We start from the raw sequence: 15,204 nt of genomic DNA, 5'->3' as shown, positions 1-15,204 counted from the left end.
ACAGAAGAAATCCACCTAATGTAGAAGGAATGATGGAACCAGGAAATCACACTTTGGGAACCACTACAATCATAATTGTTTTAGGCAAAAATCATCAGTGAATGCTTAGTGTGTCCTCACAAAGTGTGTATCATTATAAAGCGAAAAACAGGAACGTCAATGAAGAAACCTGGCAGACATCACCTTAATTTAGTTACCGAAATTAACTCCACCAGCAATGGACAAATAAATGTTTTGTGCATCCTGAGAAGGACACAACATTACTACTTATGTGGTGTTCTTGCCAAAAATGTGTAAGCTAAATATAAGCATAAGGAAACATCGGACACATTTAAATGAGGGGCATTCTGTAAAATAAATGATATTTACTCTTCAAAAATTTCAAGATCAGCCTGGCCGGGCATGGCTCAGCAGTTGAGCGTCGACCTAGGATCTAGGCGATTGGGGTTCGATTCCCAGTTAGGGCACATGCCAGGATTTCGGGCTCCATCCCCAGTCGGGGACGTGCAGGAGGCAGCCAATAAATGACTCTCATCATTGATGTTTCTCTCTCTCTCTCTCCCTCTCCTTTCCTCTCTCTGAAATCAATAAAGATATATTAAAAGAAAAAAATTTCAATATCATTCAAAACCAAAGACTGAGGAATAGCAGATTAAAGAAGACCAGTAAGACATGACAACTAAATTCAGCTAAATCCTGGACCAGAAAAAGTTTTCTTTTTATCTAAAGCTAGAGTCAGAAAACATTTCCTGTAACGGGCCAGATAACAAACATGTTAGGCTTTTTGAGCCACAGTGAGTCTGTTTCGACTTCTCAACTCTATTCTTATATTCCTAAATTAGCCACAGAAAACGTGTAAATGAATGGCATGTCTGTTCCAGCTTAACTTAATTTAGAAAAACTTTTGGCCACCCTGATTTTGCCTCAGGGCAATAGTTTCTCAACATTGCACCCCCCACCCCCAAATAATGGATATTGGTGGGACAATGGCAGTGGCAACTTGTGAATAAAATCTGTAAATACAAATATTGTATGAGTGCTATTGCATTGTGATTGTATAAGAGAGTATCTTTGTTTTAGGAAATAAAGACTAAAGTATTTTGGGTAAAGGGATTTTATATCTACAGTGTGCTCTTAAATTATTTCAAAACAGTATACAAATATGGTAAAATGTTAACATTTGGGGAATCTGGGGGAAAGGGGACTAGGAATTTTTTGTACTACTTTTGCAACTTTTCTGTAAGTCTGAAATCCAATATTTTTTTGAAAAATCCTTTAAAAAGGCATTACATAAATATTCCACATGAAGTGGGCTGGAAGACTATAACTTGTCTCACAGACTCATGTAAATATATTTTCACTTATTTTTATATCTTTTGAAAAAATCCTAGGTGGAGTTTCCGAATTCACATGTATAGGCAATTTAAAATTTAATTGATAAATATTTTTATTTCATTACTAGCAGCAGTAGGTTGGAGTTGACTTTTTTTTTTTTAATGTATCTTTATTAATTTCAGAGAGAGGAAAGGAGAGGAAGAGAGAGAGATAGAAACATCAGTGAGGAAAGAGAGTCATTGACTGGCTGCCTCCTGCACGCCCCCGACTGGGGATCGAGCCCACAACCTGGGCATGTGCCCTGACCGGGAATCGAACCCCGATCGCCTGGATCTTAGGTCGACGCTCAACCTCTGGGCCATTCCCGGCCGGGCAGAGTTGACTCTTAATAATAAAATATATTTTGATGAATAAATTAGTTACTTGAATGAATACCTCTGTAAAAATAGCAGTCATTACAGTGATAATGAGTATGAGGAAAGTTCCTTTCCTTAAATACATACAATAATATAGTTAGGTCCCATCTACATGATCATGATTTTCTATTTACCCTGGAAGCAATTTTCCCTGTTTGGAAAATTTTAGTAGCTTTTAGGACTTCCACTTCTGGCCAAGATTGAGTAATAGAGACTGGAATTACTCTCTGGCTTGAAACAACTAAAAACCTGGACAAAATATATGAAACAGTGGTTTTCAAGATATTAGGTGGCAGGCAAGAAAGGGCAGTGATCCTTGAGAGACAGGAGACAAATGAGGTGAACCCTGAGGTTGCTCCAGTTTAGTGCCTGGAGAGAGTTTCCAGGACCTGATATAGGGAGGAATCAAGTGGAACCTAGTAAGCACCTTGAGTTGAGATGGAGCCTGGAATCTTGGGAGGCCAAGGTGGCTGGACTTTCCAGGGCATAGAACTGGAGAGGAAAGTGCTGTGCAGAGTTTCCTCTACCTTCAGCTTTGTATTGATCAGCACTTGTGTGAGGAAACTACTCAAGGTTGGGGGGAAACCAACCTAAAGAATTAGAGGAAAGAATTCCTAAAGCTCACTCAGTACTACAAATTGTACCTGTTCCAGTAACCAGTGTGGAAAAGCCTTATGATTCTTGTGCATCAACTGGAGTACTCAGAATGGTTTGCTTCAGCAGTGGTTAGGCCTAGACCACATGTTGCTCTGGTTTCACCTAGCAACTTAAAAACAAGATTAAAAGGATCACACTCTTTCCAGGTAACTGTGTACAGAACAAAGCTCAAGAATATTTACAGGAATAGACAGATATCCAGCATTTGAAAAGGTAAAATTAATTATTGAGTCTTAATATGTAGTCAAAACATACCGTTCATACAAAGAAGCAGGAAAATATGGCCCATAATGAAGAGAAAAATCAGTCAAAACCAACCCAGAAATGACAGATGATAAAATTAGACATTAAAACAGTTTATCTTTGTCTATATGTTTAAGATGCTTAGATCAGGAGTTTACAAAATTTTTCTTTAAAGGGTCAGATGGTAAATAGTGTCATTTTTGTGTGGCTCATACAGCCTCTGTTGTAACTACTCAACTCTGTTGTAGCATAAAAAGAGCCATAGATAATATGTAAACCAGTGGAATATAACTTTATTTCTAAAATAGATAGTGGATTGGATTTGGCCTACAGGCTTTAATTGCACATCCCTGAGCTAGGAGAGAGATTAAACAAGTTAAACAGAGTACACGTGGAAGATAAAAAAGGGAAGATCCAAATCAAATTTTTAGAGATGAAAACTGCAGTACTAAAGATGAAAAGATACACTTTGTGGGATTAACTGCAGATGTGCACCACTGATCAAGAGATTGGTGAACTTGAGGGCAGCAATAGAAACTGTCCAAAATGGAAAAAAATCTGAAGAAAAAAGATCCTTAGCTATGGTTTATGTTCAAGTGGACTAATATACATGTAATTAGAGTCACTGAAGGGGGGAGAGTATGACTAAAAGAACATCTGAAGAAATAATGGCTGAAATTTTTCTAAATTTGACAAACTGTAAAACAGTTTCCAGAAACTCTGAGCCCCAAATACAAACTGCCTAAGCACATCATAATCAAATTGCTTAGATTAATTATGTACAGAGAAACAAAGAGAAATGACGAGATTTTTCATCTTAAAGCCTGCTAGGTAGAAAGAAGACAGTGGAGCAAGACAATTTCCCAAGGGGGAAAAACAAAAGCGACCTAGGATTCTATATCCAGAGGAGGCAAGTAAGACTTTTTAGACGTAAAAACTGAAAGAGAATCGCAATTGGGCATGAGCTGCAAGAAATGTTAAAGAACTCCTTTAAGCAGGACTGTCATACCAGATAGAAGCCCTAATTATGTACAGCTTACGGCTATAGAAAATGAGAAGGTGACATCACTGCAGATCCTACAGATACTTGGAGGATAACAAGCAAATATTATGAAGAATCTTCTGCCGTTAAATTCAACTTTTGAAGGAACATGCAAATTCCTTGAATCCAGCAAACTGCTAAAGCTTACTCAAAAGGAAACTGATACTTTTAATAGCCCCATAGCTAAAGAAATTGAATTTGTAATTATATATCTTCCCACAAGGAAAACTACAGGCTTAGGTGATTCCACTGTTGAGTTAATTCTACCAGGCATTTAAGAAATAAATCATGCCGGTTCTATATATATCGTTCCAGAAAGTTAGCAGTGCACATGTCCCAGTTTTTTCTGCGAGGACAGCATTGCCATGTTAATAAAAGCAAAGCCGTTACAAGAAAATAAAACTATAGACCAGTATTCCTTATGAACATAGAAGCAAAAGTCAGCTAATTTTCAAAATGAATCCAACAATATGTAGAAGGGACAATATATTAGGACCTAAGTGAGGTTTATCTCAGAAGTGGAAATCAGTTAATGTGATTCAATGTATTAACAGAACAAAAAAAAGGAAAATCATATGGACATCTCAAGGGATTTAGGAAAAACTTGACATTTTTTTTGTTTGTTTTTAATATGGTTTTACTGATTTCAGAGAGAGGAAGGGAGAGGGAGGGAGAGAGAAATAGCGGTGATGAGAGAGTTGTCACTGATTGACTGCCTCCTGCACGCCCCCGACTGGGGATCAAGCCGGCAGCCCAGGCATGTGCCCTGACTGGGAATCAAACCTTGATCTGGATCCTAGTTCGCGGCCCGGCAACAAATCATCAATTTTCACTTTGTCATTATTTTTTAACAATTCAGTAATACAAAGTAGTAATTCTACAGGTAAGATGCTTGCAGCCACCTACATTATGTTTTCCAGTGATACAAGTTCATTCTATATTAAGACATTGAATGATTTTGACATATTATTGGAATATTTTGGGGTTTTTTCATGTAGTGTTTTCAACTCAGGTAACTTCCTTCCCCGTCCCCCAGACATTTGGCATACCCAGAGACATTGTTTGTTTGTCACAGCTCAAGGAAGGGTACTGTTGGCTCTCTAATGGGTTGAAGCAAGAGATTCTGCTAAACACCGTACAGTGCACAGTACTGGAATCATTTATGGATGCCAGCATTAAATGGTCCCTTGATACTGACATTCAGTTGTTTTACCTCCATAGTCAGTTTCTTTCTTCATTCCTAGAGCGTATTTCCAAATAGATATCACAGTGGCCTCTCCGATTTTATAAATAATTTGTAAGGCTTTCTGTTAGCTGGCATTTGCTAGGCTTACTATAAGTGACTTTGACCTCTGCAGCATCTCACCTTTTGACTGCTCCCCTCTGTCCTTCGAGGCTGTGTGCTTCCATAGCATCTCATAAACAGTCTCAGTTCTCCCCTTACCAGTTCTTCATTTGATACATTTGTTCTTGACCCTCCCATCGCTGCGTTTTCATTCTGGGAGATTCCATTGACTTCCGTGGCTTCATTTGCCAACTATATACCAGTGAATCCCACTTTTGCAGCCCAGACCCCTCTCTGGAACTACAGATGGGTAACCTGTTGGATACTTTCAGTGTGGAGGTCTGGGGCGCTTCAGCATTGACATTTGTCAAACAGAACCTGTTAATGTAGACCCGCTTCTCCCTAAACACAAGATACAAAGAGTTATTAAGTCATTTCCGTCTTCTGTGGCTTCTTTCCAAGTGTCAGCCATTTTCCAAGTTTGTCTTGTCTCTCTGCTCTCTAATGCTTTCTCTATTCCACCACTAGAATTAACTAAGAAGGAAAATTAATAGTTTAAAAAACCTCAAGATCTCTTCTTGCCTTTGTGTAGATTGAAAGATCCTATATTTCTATAATGGGGTAATGATAAAATTAAATGATTCTTTTCTCAGTTCTCAAAGAGATGGAATTTTATTTTACATTTTAAGTTTTTCTCTAGGTGTCTTAAAATTTTATTTACTGCTACCATTTTGATTCTCATCTATCAGAGTGATATTTGAATTAGCCTAAACTTTCATGCTATTTAGTTTACAAATGTCAGATTTTTATGGGATTTGGCAGGCCTTCCACAATTTGACTCCCCAACCTGTCTGCTTTACTCACTGCCATGGCTCACAGTGGAATCTGAAGAGAATTTGAGATTCTAATTCCTGACTGCCACTTATTCATTGCAAGGCATTGGGCAAGACATTCAACATAGTATTAACAATACTTACCTTTTTGAATTTTGAGGACTCAATGAAATAATGCTTAGTCCAGAGCCTGGCACAATATAAATACTCAGGAACTATTAGCTGCTGTTCTGTTGTTTCGGCTGCCCTACTCCTCAGTTTGAATATCTCACTGTACCCAACCGGGCAGGGTCTGACGTGACTGTCCACACTACTCCCAGGTGCCGGAACGCCTTCTCATTGTGTCTGCTCCTGTTCCTTCAGAATTTACCTCTTCTGAGAAATTTTCCTAGCACGTAGTCCTTATCACCCCTCCTCTCCTTTACACAGTCTTTCCCTTATAGATTCTTCTGTTGATACTTCTCTTTGGATCATGTATTTCATTACAGTTTGTTTTCCAAGCTGTTGTCTTCACTGAACTTTTAAGCGCCCTTTAAGGGGTAGGGATAATATGTTGGATCCCATTGTTACTGCCCTGCCTTATAGCTAACAGGTTTTCGTAAATGCTGTCTTCTGTATTACCTCATATAATCCCTCAACCACTTTGTCATTGGTCAGCATTATCGTCTGTTATCAAATGGGAAACTGAGGCTGGAAGAAGTTAAATTATTTGCCCAGGTCACTTAGTTTCTCTAAATGAGACAGTTCAGAATTCCCCACCTTTAATAACGTACTACTATTGTCTAGCTATCTTAAAACATTTGTCTTTTATTTATAATATAAATAAAACAGCATTTAACTTATTAAAAGTGTTTCTTGATGATTGTCTTTGAAACAACTTTGCTTTAATTTGTAATGTGCGGAACATCTCCAGAATTAGGGTTCTGCTGATACAGAATAGTAAGTTTGATCTCTGTAGACCTTCTGTTCTTTATACTCCATCGTACTGCTTAGCAGAGTAATTGGATAAATAGTTATATTTAACACACGACTTTTTAATATAATTTATACATAATAAAAGGTAGTTGGAATACTTTGTACTTGAAAGAATTAATGTTGTTTTATCCCAAAACTTAATTCAGTAATTGTGTTTTTGTATGATAGTCCTTTCTTAGTCCTATGTAAGGGTTGTTATTTTAAGAACATATAATAGTAAATTTGGATGACCTAATGATTTTTTATGGCTTTGTATTCAGTGAAAAACACTCATTCTGATAAATAGTTTAAAGAACAGTATAGAGTTGAAGATGAGCAGTATTGCCCCCGTCGTATAATATTTTTTAAATTTAGGCCATGGGTCTGTCTTAAGCCTTATTTTCATTTTTAGATTTGCTTGTTTTAAAAATACTCATAAGCATTTTTCTCATTACAGGGCATAGTAATATTCTAAATCTCACCCCTGTAATAGTAGTATTTGTGTTTCACTTTAGGGAAGCTATGCGGAACTATTTAAAAGAGCGAGGGGATCAAACGGTCCTTATTCTTCACGCAAAAGTTGCACAGAAGTCATACGGAAATGAAAAACGGTAAGATTATTATTTTCTGGTGGATAGTTCATTGTAGCTGTCACATGAATTTGCAGGTGACATGTTAATATGCAAGTCAGAGGATGGTTTCTCTTGGGTCATTTGCAAGTACAAAATGAAAAATAGGGGATTTGTCTCTATTGAGGGAGAAACAGTGAATTGTGGCAGATTTAGTAAAGATCATCTGGCTGAATCCCTAATAATCACAAAACATAATAATCTATAATTTTTCTTTTGGGCTGCATGATGTTCTGTAAGTATTTCTGTGATATATTAGCTCATTCAAAAAGTAGCGTTCCTTTTGGTGGAAAATGTAGTGTCATAAACAAATGTGGCCCAGAGTGCCACTTCAGAAAGGAAAAGGCTAAGCAAGCCTGGATTGAACTATGGAGTATTGTAAAGAAGCGCTCCCGTCCTCTCCCCCGGCCCTGTGCCTGTTCAGAGTAAGAAAAAAATGTGGGTACTACAGATGACTTAGAAATAAGATTGGCCAAAACTAAATTATTACAAAGTGATCTTTATGTTTAGTACTTGTCACAGTATCTTATAAATTTCAGCATTTTTTATGTATAATTGGAGACTTCGGTTTGTTTTTTCACTTGGTTTCTAGAATTTTCTTGTTAATAGTTTCAAGTTAAACATTTCGTGGACAAAAGGCTTGCTTGTGGGGGAAGATGAAAGATTTTTTTGAATTGGCTAGAAAGACACCACACTAAAGTGGGAAAAGAAATGAAAACTCAGGTTTAGGTGTTGGGTTGAAAGGAATGGGTGGAATAGTAGAATTTGTGAGATAAAGGAAATCTCAGCGTATATATAAGAGAAGTGAAATGTAAATATATAATTAAATTAATTTACATGCTAGGAGAAAAAGTCTCTTTCTAAAGTTCTCTAAATCTGAGCTGAAAAGAAGGTGAAACTATTTATCTCAGAGGACAAACAAGTGAAAACAGTATTTAGGACTCAGACTGCCAAGTGTTCTTTTTTTATCATTATTCAGACTTGCTAAATTTATGACTATTTTATCTTTACTAATAGAACTTAATGATCTGATATATAGTTAAATATTGGAAAAAGTTGGCATCTGCAGTTTGGGAGATAGAAACCAAATCAAAATAGTGGCCCCCTTTTTCATGACGCTGATACTGGAAATTCAGTGTGTATGTGAAATTGAGTGTGTATGCATAGCCGATCATCTGTTTTTTGTGTTTTGTTTTTCGTAAGCAAAACAGAGCAAGATTATACCTTCATCACTTGAGCTGAGTCTCAAATTAGGCCAGCCATGCACCTCATAGTGAATCTCAGGAAGAAACAGTTTCCCAGTCATGAGCCAGGCATTGTCTTGGAAATGCCTTTACCAATGTTTTTAAATTGTAATTCTCAGAATAATCTTGTAAACGGGTATGTTACAATCCCCATTCTGTGAGTGAGGAAACAAGATCAGAGACTACGTGTGCCCAGGTTTACCTTAGTTAGAAATTGATGTAGCCAGGATTAGAACTCCTTGGTCTGTAATTCCAAATTTCTTATTCTTTTTATCGCCCTAGTTTTCATAGCCTTGCATTTTGTGTGTGAGTGTTGGTATTTAGATCAGGGCTTGAGAATGAGGAGGTTAAGATGCCTGAAGAACACAAACTTTGTAAATAAACATAACTTTGCCTGGGATTATTCCTTCAGCATGAGCTTAGGGAGGCTGGGCTAGATTTAATGGAAGTATGATTAGACACGTGTTTAGTGTATAGCTGCCAACTTTGGCCTTGCTGCTTTCCTTTCTCTGAATTTTTGAAGATGCGTTTTAATACCATCTGATTCATTCATTAACTGATGTATTCTTCATTTCTGATGACCTGTTAGGTGCCAGGTACTGTGCAAAAGGATCTTTACTGGGAATTTTAAAAGTTAAGAATGTCATTTAATACTATGATGGATAATAGGCCCAGTGGAGATAACAGAAGGGAAGAGCTACTCAAAAAATTACATCTAAGTCCAGAGAAGGTTCCTGTTTATTAGTCACTGTTAAAAGTATATGAGTAAGAAACTAGTGGCTTACCAAGTTAAAATGGGTGATTTAAGGGTTATCTTTCATTGTGGTTGCCTTTATTTTCTATTTGGGTATGGCCTGGCCACTCTAAAACACCAGTCAAAGGAAAGCTTGAAGAGCTAAGCTTCTAGCCTTCAAAGAATGAAGGCTTCAAAGAATGAAAAACGATAAAAAGACCTAGAGTAACTACTTTCCTATATTTTTACATATATTTGTATTAACGTTTCTAGAGCAGACATGTATTAGTTTTACAATAAAGATGGAAACCTGTTAAAGTTACCTGTGTGTTTGTGTGTTTTTTTTAAAGTATTAATAATAAGAAAATATTCTTGCAGCCCAGCCTCCTGGATGACTGGCAAGGCTTTTTCCTGGAAGAGGTCTGGTCCCTTTCTCTTTGGCAGAGTGCACAGTGGGAAGAGGAAGGTGTGCCTTCTTGCTTGTTGATCCAGATTTGGGCTTTTCTGAAAAGCTGCTAAGGCATAAAACATGAAATAACCTGGGGACATGACCACAGCCTTCTTAGCATACAAAATAGCTCCAGTGAATGATGCTAGAAAAATTTGGTCAGGAAATTTTACCCTAAAATTATAAATTGTTCTTGAGCCTGATAACAAAATGTGTTTGCTTAGCACATCCGGTACCACATTTATGTTAGTGGTTGGTTTTACCTTTTCATTGAAGAAGGAAGATCTTTTCAAGGTGAAAAAGAAACTTTTAAAAATTATTTATGTAGAGGATATTTTCCATTAAAGAAATGGGAATGCCATTTGACATTAACATTGTCAAGGAAAGTACTTCAGCTTTGTCATGGGAAGTACTTAAGCAGTAGTGAAGGTGATGGTGATGCTGTTGAGACAACAGTAAAGCCATTTAGATAATTAGACTATGATTCTGAAGTTGGACCTGGACCGAGAATGTGTTCATTGAGACAACTGTGGTGCGCAGACAGTTTCAGGTTTTCTGGTTTTATTTGTTTGTTGCTTTAAAAAAAAATTATTTTTTTTCAATCCTCACCCGAGGATATTTTTTCCATTGCTTTTCAGAGAGAGAAACATCGATGTGAGGAGAGACACATCGATTGGTTGCCTCCCGCAAGCGCCCCGATGGGGGCCAGGGTTCAAGCCTGCAACTGAGGTACATGCTCTTGGCCAGAATTGAACCCGGGAAACAGTCCACAGGCTGACGCTCTGATCTCTGAGCAAAACCAGCCAGGGCTGTTTTTTGCTTTTGAATTGAATAGTCAAAGGGTAATGATTCTGCAAAGGTAGTCGGGTCACGTCCTGTCCTCAGTGTGCTTGGATTTCATCTAACCTAACTTGTTTTAAATATTGAGCTGAACAAAAAGGCTGATTTAAATCTGTAGGTATTTTTCAGATCTCATCTCAGGATATGAGGGAAACGTTGAATCATTCTCTGAAAATACAGAGATTGAGCTAGGAAATGAGTAAAATCATAACTGTGTTTATATCACCACCAAGTGGCAGAAAAAAGTATTGTTTGTCATAGTTGCTTAGATACAGATACAGCTACTGGGAAAGATTAGGAAATAAAGGCACATTGTTTCCTAGGATATCTTTTCATAACAGCTGTTAAACTCTACACTGGCCTCTTGATGGTCAACTTTTCACTCATTGAGTGTTTGTTACATATTAACGAACTACTCAAATTCAAAAAATCAATTTCACACCTCATTATAAAGGTGTATTTTAATTTTCATTGTTAACTAGGGCTCTTTTTTTCTTATCTCCCCTTTATTTTCTTTTGTCTGTATTCTTCCTCTTTTTTTGTACATAGACTATTTTATTATATTACTACGTACTACTGAAGTCTGTTGAAATGAAAATTTGATTCATTAGCTGTTTTTAGGGAGGGGTAGCAATATTAGGATGTTTAAAATATTTTTTAAATGACTCATCACATAAAAATAATCTTTGTTTCGATTATATTGGATTTGCTATTTTCTTGCATCACAACTTTTTTGGATAGTTATAGAGTCGATTAGAAAAAACAAGGCTAGTCAGAGGCAGTTAAAGAGTCTTTTGTTTATTACATGATTGAAAAAGCGCTTTTAGTAAAGAACCTTGCTTGGTCAGTGTTGTGAGTGATAAAGGATTCCTTGCCTCTTGTCTAATTGTATACCCCGTTAGTTCCATGCCATTTTATCAGCATCCTTTTGAGAGAACCAGTACTACAGGTTTTCTCCTCTTTATATTTTCCAGATGTGAAATAAAAGTACTTTTTACGAAAACTTGTTGCAACTTGGCTACTGTATTTAGTACAGTATATACTAAGCACAGGACTTTGAATTTTTATAGCTGATATACCAATTTACTAAGGAGTCTTAATATCAGTGTTCAGTAAAATACTAATAGGAGACAAGTTTCCAAAATTGATGTCTTCTCAACTTCCTGAGAGTGTGCCAGTGATGTGTTTGAGTCTGTGCCTGATAATCATTGGGCAGCTCTCAGCAGTAGAGGCCGGAAAGATCCCTGGTGTAGCCTTGAGTGAGCCAACTCCAGAGCTAGCCCAGCTAATTCAGGAGTCTCTCCAAACTTGTAGTGACCCGGAGCTGAGCCTCCTGCCTCAGCTGTGACCTCTGTGTCCAGGTCACAGTGAGTGCAGGCAGGAAAGCTGCTCTGATGCTTTAGATAAATATGAGAAGACTCTAGAGGCTTCCCTCCCTACTCAACTTGACCCCCAAGGCCTGCTTGGTCTGCGTTCCCATTACCTCTGGCTTCATCTCTTCTTTCCTCCTCCTGCCTGCTCCAGCCGCCTGGTCTGTCTGTCATTTCCCCACCACTCATGGTGGTCCTTCCGACTTTAGAACCTTTACACTTGCTCTTCCCTCTGCTGCTGCTTTTCCCTCTGATATGCATGGCTGTAGGTTGTGACTCAGGTCACCTTCCTACAAAAGCTCTCCCCAGCTGCTGGATCCCTGACGTTTTAACTACCCCTTTTCCTGCTTTATTTATTTTCTCTCAGGACTTATCACCAGCTAACAGACTATATACATTATTTTACTCATTTACTTTTTTAAAAAATTGTCTGTCTCCCTTATTAAAATGTGAGTTGCACCAGGACAGAAATTTTTGTCCTTTTTTTTTATTTATTTAAAAAAACCACTACTATATTTCCAGCTCCTGGTCCAGACTGGGGGTGTAATAAGTAATTTGATGAATTAATATTATTTAATAAACCCAGTTCACTTCTTGTAAATTGTATGTAGATTGCCTCTAAAGTAGTCCTTAAAAGTTGAGCAAAAAGTACATGCCGTCATATATTTTAATTCACTTCAATCAGTGTTGCAGTGGGTGCTGAGAGGGGAGCAAACAAGAACTAGGTGTTGCTACTGGTAGGAAGGGCTGAGCGCCAAATCCAGCCTGTGGTGTCAGTATGCACATATACACATTCACATGTACAGTTTTTTTAAGTCTGCACATTGTTGGCTTACAAAGTGTTAAAAAGCATAAATTTTTGGCCATGTTTTAAAATTTTATTTCAGGCATCTATTGAACAGTTGAAAGATGTGACCAACACTAGGTCCACATACCTGTAGTTCAGCAGTGTGAGTGGATATCTACTTACAGGCTTGCCATTCCCCATTGTTTTCTTATTATCAGAGCCACATACCAGTGGCTAATTAGCATTGTATTTAAGCTATTGTTTTTCTTACAGTGGCCTTAAAAGAATTAAAAAATTTTGTATACTCATAACTATGCAAAAAGTGGGAATTACCAGGAGGGCTGTATGGTTCAAGAAAGAAGGGAGGGAACCTCTTTCTTTGGGTTATTAAAGAATATTTCTACTTATTTGTTGTACTATTTATATGTTGTACTGCTTATTTGGCTACTATTTGAGTAGGTATTTGAGTTTTTAGGACCCTTATGACACATGGCATAAATGTTTTAAAGTATGTACAAATCAGCCTGTGTAATTGAGCAAAAACAAATTCTAATCTATGTAAGGTCTGGATTGGTGGTCTGAACTATGTAACATATGGGGCTTGAGCTAGGCTTTGAAATAGGTGTTTTTAATTGCTAAAGACAAGATTATAAGGAAGTTAGTTTTTCTAGGTGGGAAGAATTTATGAGGGCAGGTTTTTTGCAGCTGGTAAAACAAAGGTACAGTATTGGTAGTCTGTGAGTTAAAAGGATACAGTGTATTCTTTCAGTCATTCACATGCATCAGGTGTTGAGGGTGTAAGACACAAAGCATAGTAATTCAGTGATCATTCCCCTTGCTTTTAATTCTACCTAGTTTTTTGTTTTCTTTTTTAATATATCTTTATTGATTTCAGAGAAAGGAAAGGAGAGGGAGAGAGAGAGATAGAAACATCAATGATGGGAGAGTCATTGATCTGCTGCCTGCTGCACGCCCCCGACTAGGGATGGAGCCCGCAACCCAGGCATGTGCCCTAACCGGGAATCGAACCCTGATCTCCTGGATCCTAGGTCGATGCTCAACCACTGAGCCACGCCCGGCCGGGCACTACCTAGTTTTATTACTATTTTGAAAGTTTCTACTTTAGGCATTGCTCTAATTCTATTTTCTAGGTTAATTATCAAAGTTAAGTGTAATATCCATAGCAATAATGTCATTAATTAATACTCATCATTTTGAGACCTTATCTAGTAATTACAGATTCTGTGATGTGTTAGAGTACACATTTATAATGAGTTAGAGTACATTAGATTTGCTGAACTCCAATAGTTTAGAATTCTGAGCTATTTTGAAAATTTGAAGAGCTATTCCCTGCTCTAAAAAGTAGTCTGAATGTATAACTCTAATACAAGTGAACCTTATCTGAACCAATGTAGTCTTAATGGAAGTCTTGATTTCTGTGCCAGCAAGACGATTATTTGCATTTTAAAAGGCTTCGTTAGGAGCTAACTTAGTGCAGTTCAATATGATTTTATATTCTTTTGTTCGAGACAAGGAAATGCTTTTTTTGAATCTAATTGCATTATTTTTGTTTTAATTGTTCCAGGTTTTTTTGCCCACCTCCTTGTGTGTATCTTATGGGCAGTGGATGGAAGAAAAAAAAAGAACAAATGGAACGAGATGGTTGTTCTGAACAAGAGTCTCAACCATGTGCATTTATTGGAATAGGAAATAGTGATCAAGAAATGCAGCAGCTGAACTTAGAAGGAAAGGTAAATTAAGGCTGTTGATTCCCCATAAAGGCACCAATATTGTCCCCTTATTTGTTTTTGTGGTAGTGGTTTTTTTTCCCCTATGGCTATTGATAGCAGTTTTTTGAATACATAAATCAGAACCAGAAATAAACTTCTCAAATAGCTGTGGTCTAGTTATGATTCATGGAGCTCAAGCTGTTGACGTCTAATGGTGGCACTCAGCTTGCTAGCAGTTCTAGCAGGCTGTGAGTTAGATTTCCATTGGAAGTAATACATTTAGGAGGCAATCACTTATCTGACGGTGTGTTCCTCAACGATAAATACAGAGTTCAGTAGTATTTTACTCTGCTCTCTTAATCTTAGTCTTATGCTAGAAACAAAGTGATATAGATAAATTCTTAGAAGCATTTACATGGGTTATAAAGATCATAAATGCTTTACCTAGCCGTTGTGTGGAGTAGAACTATGCTGTAGGAAAGCACAGCCATGATTAGATTTACTCAAACGTTTAGGGATTTTCTTTGATTAATTTTCAAGGGAATGAAATTTATGAATTAGTTTTACTAATTGTATTTGTAAACTTAGAAAGCAGTCATTTCAATCTGTACCTTTGGTATTTAAAAATAGTTTTTTATTGACTTAGCACTTAATATTT

General features: G+C 37.2%; 1 protein-coding gene across 2 annotated transcripts in view; it reads left to right on the top strand.

Moving 5' to 3' along the window:
* Positions 1 to 15,204, top strand: part of RBPJ (recombination signal binding protein for immunoglobulin kappa J region) — an 84,497-nt gene that overhangs the window by 50,240 nt on the left and 19,053 nt on the right. For both annotated transcript variants that reach the window (XM_016218223.2, XM_016218222.2), the window contains 2 exons: positions 7,281 to 7,376; positions 14,402 to 14,567. In XM_016218223.2, coding sequence (XP_016073709.1) covers positions 7,281 to 7,376; positions 14,402 to 14,567 — 262 coding nt within the window. The remainder of the gene's footprint in view (positions 1 to 7,280; positions 7,377 to 14,401; positions 14,568 to 15,204) is intronic.

The sequence above is a fragment of the Miniopterus natalensis genome, chromosome 1 (genome assembly GCF_054644295.1).
Source record: "Miniopterus natalensis isolate mMinNat1 chromosome 1, mMinNat1.hap1, whole genome shotgun sequence".
NCBI lineage: Eukaryota > Metazoa > Chordata > Mammalia > Chiroptera > Miniopteridae > Miniopterus > Miniopterus natalensis.
This window is presented reverse-complemented; position numbering and strand designations above follow the sequence as displayed.